General features: G+C 37.8%; 1 protein-coding gene and 1 long non-coding RNA gene across 2 annotated transcripts; one reads left to right on the top strand and one right to left on the bottom strand.

The window, feature by feature from the left end:
- The first annotated feature begins 3,401 nt into the window (after positions 1-3,401).
- Positions 3,402-4,565, top strand: LOC127095683 (uncharacterized). The gene has a single exon (XM_051034338.1). The coding sequence runs from the start codon at positions 3,402-3,404 to the stop codon at positions 4,563-4,565; it is 1,164 nt and encodes a 387-aa protein (XP_050890295.1).
- A 3,510-nt stretch (positions 4,566-8,075) lies between these two features.
- Positions 8,076-9,625, bottom strand: LOC127122140 (uncharacterized). Its single transcript, XR_007803508.1, has 2 exons — positions 9,064-9,625; positions 8,076-8,915 (listed from the first exon to the last, which is right to left on the bottom strand). It is a non-coding gene; the product is annotated as an uncharacterized LOC127122140 (long non-coding RNA).
- Between the last annotated feature and the right edge of the window lie 5,624 nt (positions 9,626-15,249).

Here is a 15,249-nt window from a genome sequence, read left to right as displayed (position 1 = left end):
TGTGGTGAGATAAGTCCTATACCTGGACTTGAGAGCTCTTACGATAGGAGGATGGTATAGTCATGTTTGGCTTACGTGGAATTAATCCCTAATAATATGACTTGAGATTCCCCGCTCAGTGGAGGCCCTTTTGGGATTACTGATGTCACACGAGTAGTCGTAGTTGACATTACTTTTTCCGACCTAGGAGCCCGGGAAGCTGAGGACATTAGAACCCTTAACCTGTCTTGGCCTTTTAGGACATAGTGTGGTGGCTATTCAGGTGTATACTTGAATTAGTTGTTATGCGATGCTACACTCGGACAAGTTTCTCTTGAGAATATTATTGGTTGACGAGTAGTTATTTAAGTCGGTAATATCCAAAAGATCGAATCATGACTCTAGGAACTTTTTAGAACCTTGTTCTACAGGTGATTATACCCTTAGTACATACATTGTGGGTTGGTTCTTACCCTTGGCTTCATGCTCGTGACTCCGAACCTTTGGACCTTGTTTGTGTGCTTTGTGTGATATTGTTTGTGGGTGTTGCATCATGCACTCATGGCATTCATAAATTTTTTTCTCAATTTTCAAGGAACTTAGTGACTCTTTTTTGTAAATGTTGTAGATATTTTGATCAAGGATATTGGAAGGAGAAATACTCGGAAATACAATTTCAGACGTCCCAATCTTATGGAATTAAGGAAGCTAACATCTTTTATGGATGATCCTAAGAGTTTAAGAGACCATTTTGGGAGAATTTTATCTGTTATATCTATTGATGTTGAGGATGGTCTTCTTTGTACTTTGGTTCAGTTCTATGATCCTGTTTACCGGTGTTTCACTTTCCCCGATTATCAGTTGTTGCCCACCATGAAGGAATATGCTTATCTTTTTGGTATGTCAATTTCTGATGGAGTTCCTTTTAAAGGGGTGGAAGGAATTCTTGAGTCTCCAGTTATTGCTGAAGCTATTCATTTGAGGAAGTCTGACATAGATGCCAATCTCACCGTCAAAGGAGGTATTAGAGAGTTGACTTTGAAATTTTTGATTGAGAAAGCCTTTTCTTTTGCTAATGCTGGTATCATGGTAGCCTTTGAAAATATTCTAGCCTTACTCATCTAGGGTTTGGTCTTGTTTCCCAACATTGACAATTTTGTTGATGTTAATGCTATGAGGATCTTCTGGATTAGGAATCTGGTTCCAACATTTCTCGGTGACACCTATTTCTACATTCATCATAGGACTTCTAAAGGAGGTGGAACTATTGTCTGTTGTGCGCCTTTAGTGTACAAGTGGTTTATTTCTCACTTGCAGCAGTCTCCTATCTTCAAAGAAAACAAGGATTGTTTAAGGTGGTCCCAAAGACTTATTTTTACCTCACCAATGATGACATAGCTTGGTATTCTTCTATTTATGATGACACTGATATTAGTGATAGTTGTGGGGAGTTCTCTAATGTGCCTTTTCTTGGTACACAAGGAGGAATCAACTACAATCCAGCTTTGGCAAGACGTCAACTCGCGTTCGCTATGAAGGACAAACCTAATAATACTTTGTTAAAATGATTATTTTTCCAGGAAGGGAAAGACACTGAAGGGTTGAAAGCTAGAATGATACGTGCATGGCACAATGTTCATAGGAAAGGAAAAAGTGAGCTTGGATTGAAGGATTGAATAGCTTTAGAGCCTTACACTGGTTGGGTGAAGAAGAGAGCAAAATAATTCAAGGTGTCATACGCTTATGAAAGACCTATGTCCTTAGTAATGGTCAAATCGCCAACTACTAAAGGCATAGATGAGTTGCAAGAGGCTTTGGATAGGATGAAGAAAGAGAGGGATGGTTGGGAAGGAAAATTTCACACATCACACCTTGAGAAAGTAGAATTGTAGAAGCAACTAAAAGGAAAGGACGACTTGATATAACTTCTCGAGCAACATGTTGTGAAGAGATCGAGGGACAATATGGTTTATTTTCCTCTAACAGTTCATCACCTAATCATCTCCCTACATCCGGCATTTGGAAAGAGATTGTAGATCAACTCGTAATAGAGAAGGATGCTATGAAAAATGGCTATGAAAGAGAGATCAAAAGGCTTCACAAGAAGTATCAGCTTGGAGTTGGGTTGTCATCGGACATGATTCCATAGATCTAGTTTCTTCCTGCTTATGATCATTGAAATTGTATTTCTAATTTTAATCCTTTACACTATTAATAAAAGAAGATTTTCAGTACATCAAAATGTGTTATTCTTATTATGATGTTTGCAATTTATGTCTTAAAGTTCCTTCGAAAATAATAATAAAAACATTCATATTTGCATTTGCATATCATGCATCATGCTGCACCTTGGTCTTACTTTGAGTAAGTTCGCCATGGGTCTTATTTCTTTCTTGGTCTTCATCCAGACAAGTTGCCTCACCGGTATAATACTCGAGCTTATCAGTTGAAGAAGATGGACCGCATAGAGCAAGAGAATCATGAAATCCATGAAGAGGTGACAACCTTGAGGGACATCTATGAGAGGCTTACTACTATGATGAAAGCTTTGGTGTTTGCTCAGAATTAGCCATCTCCTCCTCCTCAGACTCTGCTTCATAAGACCTTGGTTTTTGATATTGTCTTGATACCCATATATGTGGCTCCCGTCAGTGCTCCACAGTACCACATGCCTTCTGGTTTCCCTTGGGGCATGCCTCATAATTTTGTGCCTGAGGGGTACCAACCTGCTGTTGAAGTTTCTATGGCTCAACCTGTGATGTCAGTACCATCTCCCGTGGTTCATGTTGTTCCTTATGTTGAAGAACCTGTCTATCATGATGACCAGAGCGAGACTGTTGGTGTTTATGAAAGAATGGACGAGTTCCTAGATCAGTTTTAGGCTATGAAGAAAGAGATTCAAGCTTTGAGGGGAAATATCTGTTTGGGAAGAATGCTCATGATTCCGCATAAATTTAAGGTTCCAGATTTAAGACTCCGTATAATTTAAGGTTCCAAATCCGGAAACTCGTGTCATCTGAGTCATCTGGTGATGTACGCTCGTAAGATGTCGACTCAGACTGACAACCATCAATTGCTGATCCATTACTTTCAAGACAGTTTGACTGATGCTGCTCTGAAATGGTATATGGGGCTTGATAGTACTCAAATTCGAACATTCAATGACCTAGGTGAGGATTTTGTTCTCCAGTACAAATATAATGTTGACATGGCACTAGACAGAGATCAACTTTGTGTTATGTCCCGAAAAGATAAAGAAACTTTCAAGGATTACGTGCAGAGATAGTGCGAGATCGCTGCATAGGTTAGTTCTCTGTTGGAAGAAAAAGGAGATGACAAAGCTGTTTTTGAAGACGTTAAGTTAGGTCTAATACAATCGGATGGTTGCAAGTACGCATAGTTACTTTATTGGAATGGTAAATATGGGCTTGAGATTGGAAGAAGGTGTTCGTGAAGGACGATTGAGAGAAGGTGGTTCGGCCGAGAATTCCATAAATTATGGGAATGGGTTACCCAAGAACAAAGAACACGATGCTAACGCTATCTCGCAAGAGAAACGTATGAGACTTCCAAGGAACAATCAACCTCATTATCATGTGGAGTTTGTAACTCCAGTTATTAATTCCGCTCCAATCGTTCAAGCAGCACCGAGCTATCAGTCGTGTTTTCAGCAACGTACAAATCAACAAAATCGTGCCCAGAGGCCTACAAAATTTGACCCAATTCCAGTGACTTATACAGAGTTATTTCCTGCTTTAATTCAGAAGAATTTGGTGCAAATAAGAACTCCACCAGCTGCTCCGAAAGAGCTTTTATGGTGGTATAAGCCTGACAAACATTATGCATTCTACCAAGGAACACCTAGTCATGATATTGAGAATTGTTTCACTTTGAAAGCTGAGGTAAGAAGGTTAATACAAAGTGGTATTTTGTCATTTGAAGATTCTAGTCCCAATGTACAAGCTAATTTGTTGCCCAAACATGGCAATACAACTGTGAACATAGTCGAAGGATGTCCAAGAAAGTACATAGTTTTTGACGTCAATCTAATCATAAGATCCTTGGTTGAAATGCACGCTACTTTATGTCAATTGAGCTATTATGAGCATGACCATGCTTCTTGCCATGTTTGTTCTGGAGATCCCCGAGGATGTGTTGTTGTAAAAAACGAATTACAAGAAATGTTGGATCAAAACCTTATTCGGGTTATAAGGGATAGAAATGAAGATAAGCATGAGGTGAATGTCATAGTTCCACATTTCAATCTCCAGAAACCGACTGTGATTGCTTATGATGGTCAAAAGACTGGTGTTTCTCCGTTCGTTATTCGTTTGGCGGGTCATACGCCTTACGAGTCTGATACAGTTGTACCTTACAAGTATAATGCTACTATGATGAAAGACGACAAAGAAGTGCCTATTCCTGCTTTCTCGTCTGTTGTGAACATCGTCGATGTAAGTGGTGTGACCCGAAGTGGTCGGATATTTGCTGCTGCGGCTCCTAAGAGAACTGAAGATATGATAGAGAATTCAACTCAAGAGAAAACTTATGTTATACAAGTCATTCAATCCAGCAGTTGGAATTAGAATGCTGATTAAGATGAAGTGCTGAAATTGATCAAGAAAAGTGATTTTAATGTGGTAGACCAGTTGTTGCACACCCGTCCAAGATATTCGTATTGTCTTAATGATGAGTTCATAAGCTCGTCGAGAAGCTATGTAGAAGGTCCTAGAACAGGCCTATGTGGACCACGACGTGACGATCGATCAATTTGATGGTATTGTGGCTAATATTACCGCCTGTAACAATATGAGCTTCAATGATGACCAGTTGCCCGAGCAGGGGAGGAACCATAATTTGGATCTGTATATCTCTATGAATTGTCAGGAAGATGACATGTCCAATGTACTGGTAAACATTGGTTCTTATTTGAATGTTTTTCTTTAGACCACTCCTGTCCAAACTTGCTTATCAAGGTGCTCCAATGAGATTCAGTGGAGTTGTTGTGAAGGCCTTCGATGGCTCAAGGAAGGTTGTAATTGGGGAAGTTTATCTCCCAATAAAGATAGGTTCGTGCTTATTTCATATCACTTTTCAAGTGATGGATATTCATTCCTCCTACAGTTGTCTCTTAGAACGTTCGTGGATTCATGAGACCGGGGCAGTAACATCAACTCCACACCAGAAGCTGAAGTTTGTGAAGAATGGGAAGTTAGTGATCGTGGGTGACGAGCAGGCCATGTTGGTGAGTCATCTCTATTCATTTTCATATATTGATGCCTACTAAGTTGAGGGAACGTCGTTTCAAACCCTTTTTGTTGACAATTATTGTTAAGAAGAATGAGGAACCCATGTCATCCTTGAAGGACGCCTAACATGTCTTGAAGTATGGTCAATCTTCTAAGTGGGGACAAGTTGTTGAGCTTCCTGAGAACAAGGACAGAGTTGGTTTGGGTTTTTCACCTGGTGCAACCCAAAGAGATCTAAAGCAAATTCAAGAGGTGTTTCACAGTGCTGACTTTATTCATTCCAGAGATCAGTTTACTGCCGCAATTTTAGAAGATGATGAAGAGCAAGGAGTACCGAACTTTGTGACACGTGGATCGATGTGCCAAAATTGGATTGCTGTTGATGTTCATTATGTTATTCATTTATCGAAGTAATATGTTCTTTTGTTATTTTCAAAATCCTTTCGCTATGCCCAAGGTGAAAGTGAATCTATGTGGACTTTGTTTCAGATTTCATTATCATTAATAAAATGTTATTTCGTTTATCCATATTATGTTTTTCCTTTTTTCTCTTTCTGGAAAAAATGGTAAAATAAAAAACAAGACAAAAATCACTTTTATATCTGCATCACAATGTGCGTTTATTTGTTCATATTCTAAAATCAAGCATAAAATCATTGTGCAGATTAATTGTTAAACCCATTGAAAACTATGACTTTATACCCTCTCCCAACTTTGAATTTCCTGTGTTCGAAATGGAAGAAGATGATGATAAAGAGATTCCTGATGAGATTTCCCGGTTGCTTGAGCACAAAGTAAATACCATTCAACCTCATAAAGAGCCGTTGGAAGTGATTAATTTGGGTTCCGAAGATAACAAGAAATAGGTCAAGATTGGGGCACTACTGTGTACAGATATTAAGAAGAGGATGGTAGAGCTTCTTAGAGAATATGTGGATGTGTTTTCTTGGTCTTATCAAGATATGTCAGGTCTCGATACTGATATCGTGGAGCATCGATTACCCTTGAAGCTAGAATGTCTGCCAGTTAAACAGAAGTTAAGAAAAACTCACCCTGATATGGCTGTCAAGATTAAAGAGGTGGTGCAAAAGAAGATTGGTGATGGATTCCTTGTTACTACTGAATACCCTCAATGGATGGCTAACATTGTACTTGTTCCAAAGAATGTTGGTAAAGTTTGTATGTGTGTTTATTACAGAGACTTGAACAAAGCTAGTCCGAAAGATGATTTTTCTCTTTCACACATTGACATGTTGGTAGATAATACAATTAAGTTCAGTGTCTTCTCCTTTATGGATGGGTTCTCCGATTATAATCAGATCAAGATGGCGCTCGAGGACATGGAAAAAAACAACATTTATTACACCCTGGGGAACATTCTACTATAGAGTGAAGCCTTTCATTTTTAAGAATGTTGGTGCAATGTACCGGAGAGCCATGACAACTCTTTTCTATAACATGATGCACAAAGAAATAGAAGTTATAGTTGATGATATGATTGCTAAGTCGAAGACTGAACAAGATCATGTTGAGTATTTGTTGAAGCTATTTCAGCGGTTGAGAAATGTAGTGGGGTATTCTTTACCTTTATATTTATTGACTAAATCAAAAGTAAACCATACAAGTCGAGTCGCCGCCGCACTTATATTTATCCAAAGGAAAGGTTAGAAAGCGAACAAAAACTGAGAAGTTTTATCGAATCAAAAACTAATAAAAATGTCAGAGATCGGGGTAAGGGGGTTGGTTATGCAATGGGAAGGTTTTAAGCACCCAAAATATCCTAGGTACTCATAGGGAGCCCTTTTCACACTTGTTGTAAGGTTGGTATTTTTGTGAAAAATTGTTTGTGCAAACATGATTGGGGAGATGAGAGAAGAATGTACAAATTATTTACAATTTTGTGTTTGAATGGATAAACCCATTGCCTACGTACCATCTTAAAAAAGATTAGGATCAAAACCTCGTAGTTCGGGGTAAAAATCTCAAAACAAGTTGGTGAATTGATTGGTCCAAAAGCCTTAAGGTCTTTCTAATCCATCTTCAACATTAAGGCCTTTTTACTCCATTTTTGCATAGGGAAAGTCCTAGAATCTAAGTCCATTTGTCCATTTTGCATTTGGTCCACAATAATCAAACAAAAGCACAAGCACAATAATATATACACAATTATGTGCTCAAGTGAGCAAAAGACAAATTCCATTAACATAAATGTCATACCCTGAAATTCGCCTCACCCGTCACATTGATCTTATAGGTCACTAATCCCAAATATTTGCATATCATTCTCATCCATACATTTCATTTGAATAAGCATGGTTCAATTCGATTCACGAGTCGTGTTGGTTGGATTCAATAATCCATGGCATGGCCAGTCATCATCTCGTAATCATGGCGATAATTGCAAATTAATTCTAATTTCATATCGATTCTAATTTCAAGTTAATTTTTGGAGTTTGGATTGATTTTTGAGGTTAAGTTTGTTTGTGGACTTTTAATTGATCGATGAGTTCCTGAGTAATTCATTGCGTCATTTTAAAAGTCGATATTTCGCTGTCGATGATTTCAGATTGTTAACTTTTTAAAGCCCATTAACCATTATTTTTATATCCATATTTCATTTGTCCATATTTCATCTTGACAGACCATTTTCAAAAGCCCATTAACCATTTTCCAAATAATTCCATTTTATTATCCAATCCATATCCATAATCCACATTAATCCATTTTAACACAAAATCCAAAAATCCATTTTTATTCTTAAGCCCATATCCAGATTTTGCAATTCCATTACCAAATAAACTTTCATAATCCACTTTCAAAATTCATTTATCCATTTAAACCAATTAATCCAATTCCTAATATCCAAATTCATTGAATTGTCCAAATCCATGTACATACCCATTTATAGTTTACAGTATCCAATATCCAATAAGCCAAATGGAAAAATAATAATAGGAAAAGCAATTTGAAAAAAGCTGCTACAAAGAGGAAGGAAAATAATAACGCAGGCCAAAGCTGCTACACAAAGTGCTTCCAAACGCTCCACAATGCTACGAGCTTCGCTCCAAACGCTGCACAATACTCCAACAGAAGCAACACGCCAAGCCAAAACGCGATGCAATTCCAACTACAAGCCAAGCTACTTCCAAGCACCAAATAAGCTACAGTTACAATTAAGCCGGTAAACCGCAGCTAAACGCGAGCCAGCACAAGCCAATACCAAAACCTGCATGATTTCACAGAAAAAATAACAAATCTAACAATTTTTCTAACAAACTCCAAATCACACTCACCACTCTATAAAAACCTCTTCCGGATTCTTCTTCTTCTTCCTCCATCACCTAATCTTCTTCAACCTCTAACAACTGGACCAAGCCTCTCTTCAATTCCTTCAACAACCGTAACAAACTCACAAAACCGTTAACCACCATTGCAACCTCTCTTCAATCCCTAACCACCACCTTCACTCATTCCGTTTCTCACCAATACTCCCTCGCGAGTTCCATTCCTTCACCTTCATTCTTCACGCTTCATCAACCTGTCCACAACGAATCTACCATCATCGATTCCTCAAAGCATTGCAAGCAGAAGCACGGAAGCCACCATTGCATTCTTCCTCTTCTTCACTGCATAACAAGATTCACCGCCATCTTCTTCGCCGTACATCGTCACCAATAGCTATCGCACCTGTGTCAATCCAATATCCACTGCAACCACGTCAACTCACACATCATTGCAAGCGGTAACAGAAGAATAAAGAAGGAGAAGAAGATTAAAATGCGGAAAGGAGAGAAGATCGAAACCGAAAAGTAGATCGAAGAATCAAAGGCGTCACCTGCAGTCACCGATTGAGTCCGCCTTTCGATTTCGAAGCTGCATCAATGGCAGACGCATTCTTCTCCTTCTTCGTCCTCCTTCCTCTCATCCTCCTCCCAATCCTCTACTTCATAGTCCGCCCCGTCCCGTCAAGATCCCAATCGTCAACCGTCACGTCTTCATCACTGGCGGATCCAGCGGAATCGGCCTCGCCCTCGCCCACCGTGCAGCCGCGGACGGCGCTCGCGTCTCCATCATGGCGCGATCCTTGACGAAGCTGGAGGAAGCTAAGAGCTCCATCAGTCACGCTACGGGAATCGAGGTGGCGGTATTTGCGGCGGATGTGTGGGACTATGATGCGGTGAAGAAGGCTGTTGATGAAGCGGGGCCTATTGATGTGTTCTTGTTGAACCATGGAGTGTTCTCTGCACTGGAGCTGGAGAAAATGGAGTTGAGTGAGGTGAAGTCTACGTTGGATATTAATTTGATGGGTTGTTTCAATATGATTAAAGCTGCTTTGCCCAACCAAGTCACCAGGGCCCATTTCTTGTTAATGGTGTGTTAATTACATGTTAACTAGTTTTTAGGAATAATGTCAATCAGTTATAGGATTAGTTAGTAATAAGTAGTTTAATTAGGGCTCAACAGCATAATTAGAATTAATTTGAAGCTTAGGATTAATTAGAATAATTAGGAATTTAGGTTTATTAAATTTTTAGATTTAGGTTAATTAGATGAATTTTAGGATATATTAGAAATTGTTAGAAATATTAAACTTTGATTAGAATGTTTGATTAAATATTACAAATATTAGAAATATTCTTAGAAATAAATGTTAGAATTCTAGAGTTTAATTAGGAGTATTAAATTTAGATTTAATTTAGGATTTAGAATAATTAGAATTACTTAGATTTTAATTGTCTTTAATTAGAATTTCGTAAATAGAAGTTTAATTCAATTAGTCCATAATGATAAAATGACGATTGTACCCCTAGTGTTAGAAATATGATAATTTTGCATGCTTTCTAGTTTAGGACACAATTGCACACACAAAGCTTTCTCTTGGGCTACCTGAGAATGAGACCTTTTATTTCCTGCAATCCCTTGTACTTTACATGTACCCCCTCCCCATTTCGATGTACGCATTTATTTGCTTCCTTTTATTGCTTGATTAGATACTCCTTAGGCATTAGGAACGTTCACCATTTCGCAACCGATAATCAAACCCTTGATCCAACGTCAAGCGGTCCATTTTTCAAATCAAACAATAAACAAACCCTTGATCCAACGTCAAGCGGTCTTTTCCAAATCAAACTAAAAAAAGCATAAAAGGCGATTAGGATCGTACGTCACGAGCCTTAAGCGATAAAGAAGGGATGAGACTGGAGCTTTCCTACACTCATTCTGAATGCTTCGAACACAAGACGTTTGACTTGACCGTTTGAGGTATTCACCTTTATCCATAGTCTTTAGTGCAATCCGAAATCAATAACAATTTCTTCAAAACTTAAAAACAATTCAACACATTCAAATCTTTTGTTTGAGCCTTAGGGCGACACCATTCGAAAACCCTTCTTCAAGGTAAATAAAATCAACAAAACAAACACAAACAATTTCAAAACTACGAACGCTCTGATTTCTCACTTCAACAAGTGGGCATACGTAGACACGAGGATCCATTCCTTGGCGAGCACACTAATTTAAAATCTACTTCCACTCCGCAAACCTTGGCAAGCAAACATGCAATAAACAATACACACGTAAGCGCAAACATCCTAGATGGTTCCCATGGAGTACCATGGATGTGAGGGGTGCTAATACCTTCCCCTTGCATAACCGACTTCCGAACCTGTTCATGGTTGCGACGACCACTCTTTGGGGTTTTCTCGATATTTTCCCTTTCCTTTGGAATAAATAAAAACCGATGGCGACTCTGTATTTTTCGCGTAGCGACAATAAACATGTGCTCAAATGAGCAAAGGGCAAAAGCAAATGAATAATATGTACAAGAATAGTAAATTGCATAAATGTAAAGTGCAAGAATTAAATGTTAATGGTTAATGGTTAGTGTTAGTATTAGTGTGCCATAAGGCAATTTAGCACTATGTTAAGCAATCGTAATTGGACTTATGTAAAAGTCACAACTATCTGAGGTCGGTCAATAATAATGTAGGCAACAACACAAGTTAGAGATTTTGATTAGTGAATCAAACTCCTACAACTTGCCATGCCAAAAAGAAGATGAGAAATGATCTTGTATTGATTTAGGTTCTTTGCTTGATTAGGAAACAACCTATCCTTAATGCAAAATCATTCACTTGATTCATGATCAAGATGAATTAGATTTGAATCAAGGAAGGTTAAACCTCCCATGTATCAAGGCTAACCACCAATCTTTAACTCATTGATTAAAAAAAAGAAAAAGAAGAAGAAGAAGATGAAGATGAATAATAAAGTGCATTAATGGAAATGAAATGAGATAATCAACAAGCATTGACCAAAGATAGAGGAGATCAAGGTCAAACAATAGTAAACAGAAGCAAAATGAAGATTAGAAGTCAAGAAACAAATAAAATACTTTTGGTATTTTTCAAAAGTAAAATAATACTTGAATTAAAATAATAAAGAAAGGTCAAACTTCAAATTCACTTCAAATCAACTTTGAAAAGTCCAAGTGAATTATCCTAAGTTCAACAAGGTCAAACAAAGTTTGACAAAATATTTCAGCATTTTTAGAAGTCAGAAACTATTTTTAATCAATTAAAAATGCATAAAAATAACCTAATTGAATTAAAATCTCAAATAAATCTTAAATCAATTAATAAATTGATGAGAATATTTTTCATACATCTATCATCATTCAAAGAGGTTGGAAAAATATTTTTGTATTTTTTGAATATCAATAACTATTTTAAATGAATTAAAAATAACCAGAAAAGAGAAAATTCCTAAAAAATATCAAATGATAAAATAAAAAATATTAAAAATCATTTTTAGAAACTAGAAATTAAAAGGAGAAAAATGCAATTGGTCTCACATTTTTTGGACCAATAATGAAAGAGATATGATTTTTTGAAATAAAATGGAATTAAAGAAATAAAAAGAAAATTAAAATCAGAAATTAAAATGTTAAAAAACGTGGAGCGTTGGATGAAGAGCTCATTAATTGAGCTGGCAAATCCTTTGGACCACACGTGCGCGTCTACCATGCGCTTCAGTCAATGCATCACACACAACCATTAATTAAGTCATAACATGGGACGGCTTGGATCAAATATGGAAATAGAAATGCACGGTTGTGACTCAATCTGGAGACCAGACGGTGGTGTACACCACCGTCTTCTCCGGTCAACTTCCGGCGCCGGCCAAAAGTTGCAGAGATTAAAAGTTCATCAAATGCCACGATCCAGGTATCAAATGAAAGCTAGGGTGATGTACATCACCCCTGTACCAACCAAATTCACTCTAGACTTTCATGGAGAAAGAAATCAGAGGTTGAATTTTATGGTGTTCAACTGGAACTTGTTGGATTTTGAAAATTCAAAGCTCAAAATGATTGCCTATATGTAGAGGACTTCAGACAACCCAACAACAACAAGAAATATGCAATATATAAGTAGATTCGAAGAAAACAAATTCTGAGGTAAACCTCTGAAATGAAGAACTTGAGATCACGATCTCTTGATGCTTAAGCTTGCAGTGTGTTCTATGGATCAAGGTGAGCAAGGCTTAGGAACTGTAGATCTAAAAATCAATCAAGGAAATTGAATTTTAAATCTGAAAAAATTGAAAGAAAAGGTGAGTTCCTTTGAGTACGGTTAAGGTGTGATTCGTGCAGCATAACAGGTGCCCTTAGGTTGTGAAAATGAGAAGCATGAGGCACTTATTTATAGCAAGAGAATGGCTGAGTGCATGATCATTTCATGTGCATGGATGGAAAAGGCCTCCATGCATGGGCCTATACAGGCGCATGGAGGGCCCAATTCCACTTGGAATTGCAAGCTTATCATCAGCAGATCTAATTTGGACGTGCATATGGTGTGTAATCAAATCGTGCAATGCATTTTCAAATGGTTTCCAAAATTGTACCAACTTGTTCATCTCTTCAAATATGGCATTTTCAAAACTGAAACATAGCCTTACGAGTAATGGTTGGAAAGCTTTTGGCATGAGGATCATTTGTTATGTTGACCAAAACTTCATTTGAAACTTGGAAACTAGTGAAACTTGATCATGAAGTGTAGGGTGCAAAACATGTATATGTGAAAATTTCAAAAATGGCCAAACTTCAAGCCCTTCTATTTCAATGATTCAGGCGCCAAATGACAAAACCTTCAACATCAAAGTTGCATATCATTTCAATACAATCAATTTGGACTTACGTTTTACATCATTTGGATTTTAGATGAAGAAGTTATGGGCACTTGAAGTTGGACTTTTTCACATTTCAATGCCTTTGGTCCAAAGTGACCTATAATGTTTTGCATTATCACATGTATTTCTTTTAGGATTTTGAAAATTTGTTCAACATAACAAATGAATTAGACATCTTACAATTTCCAATACATTTGATACCACCTCAAAATCATGAAAAATGAATGAGTTATGTCCTTGCGAAGTTGACCCAAAATTAGGGTTTCAGTCAAAATGACCTATAATGTTTTGAAATGGATGATGACCTTCCAAGCTTCAAATCAATTTTTGATGAACATGAAAGTTGTTCATATGGTTCTTAAGAACATTTTTTCTCCCGGGGTCATCTCCATTTGACAAACACATCAAAAGTTAGGTCTCAGTGTACTTCAAAATAGTCAGATGAATTGACTGATCAACTTCTCAAGTTCATGCCTCATATCTTGATGAATTGATGATTGAGGACACTCAAATAAGCTCAAATATGCATGAAATGATGAATTAAAGAACTTACCTTGGTTGTATTTGATCATGGGTTGAGGTTGCTTCAAGAGCAAGGCACAACCAATGCATAGTTGAATTAGGGTTTCCTTGGGAAACAATCCTCAAGCCCTTTGGTTTGCTTTGATCAAAATGATGAATTTAGATACTTGGGAGGCATATTTGATGAATGGGAGCTTTGTGAACCATTGTCATGCTTGCTTTCATTTTCACCTAGCCACATCAATGAGCATAGGGGCCTCTAGAAGCTTTGGATCTTGTGACTGCTCAAGCTACAAAAGATGTTAGTGACATATTTTTGTGCTTTTGGTTAGTAAATAAAGTAAGAAAAGCAATAATATATAATTCAAGCATGCTTGGTGATCTCAAACCAACTCACAAAAGTTCCCACCCTAGGATTAAGGAGCCAAGATGCTATGATCCTTGAGGCAAGATGCAAATGCAATGGTATGATGCCATGAGGGATCTTAAGGTCAAAATTGGGGTCTTACAGATGCCCCTATTTAAGGTCATTCTAGCCGGAGAAGTGAAGGTTAAAATCTTTGTCTCGACGAGGTAGAATGGGCTTAAATAATAACAAAGAGACGAATTTTGGTCCCTAAGAGACCTCATGATGCAAATGTGTGTATGCAAAAAGGTAATACTCTGTGGAGATATGTGTCCACAAAGAAGAAAAGAAATCAGAAGAAACTGAAAATCCATATGAGTAATACACTCAAAGGGACAGAGACTCTAGGGACTCTTATGGGGATAAGAAAGGGAGTAAAATGCGTGAGCAGGTCACGACTTGAAACTTGCTGAGAGACACGAGGGAAATTTCATGAAAATAAATCAGTGGAAAGACTCGAGCTGACTCAAAGATGAATGTATTAGGGAATATGCCAATACAGCGAAATTATCCACAAAGGATACTTCGGATAAAACTCCAGACTCAGATGGGGAAAATCCACTAAGGGACTTCACTGGGGGGTGTCCAAAGAGGACTCACCCGAGGAAACGACAGAATGAGGTATTACCGGTTACTGGGTAATAAGCTCAAGGAGACATGTGATCGAAACACCGGTATGAGGGTGTGAGAACAACACGCTCAGGGAGAATGAATATCTAAGACCGATATAAGGGTGAGAGATATTAATCATCCAAACATCTGAGGAAGACCTAAAAGGTATATTTCGACTCAGGAAATCTGACTCCACAGGGGACAAAAAGTCATAATAGGGAGTAGTAGAGGAGGAACACCAGGGATACTGGTTACTGTGGCATATAATAGGTGACCAACCAGGCGTAAATT

Source organism: Lathyrus oleraceus, chromosome 1 (genome assembly GCF_024323335.1).
Source record: "Lathyrus oleraceus cultivar Zhongwan6 chromosome 1, CAAS_Psat_ZW6_1.0, whole genome shotgun sequence".
Taxonomy (NCBI): Eukaryota; Viridiplantae; Streptophyta; class Magnoliopsida; order Fabales; family Fabaceae; genus Lathyrus; species Lathyrus oleraceus.
The sequence above is the reverse complement of the archived record's forward strand: the minus strand, read 5'-3'. Positions and strand labels throughout refer to the sequence as shown.

Coding starts and splice junctions, on each gene's coding strand:
- LOC127095683 (XM_051034338.1), top strand. CDS start 3,402: ATGGGCTTGAGATTGGAAGAAGGTGTTCGTGAAGGACGATTGAGAGAA.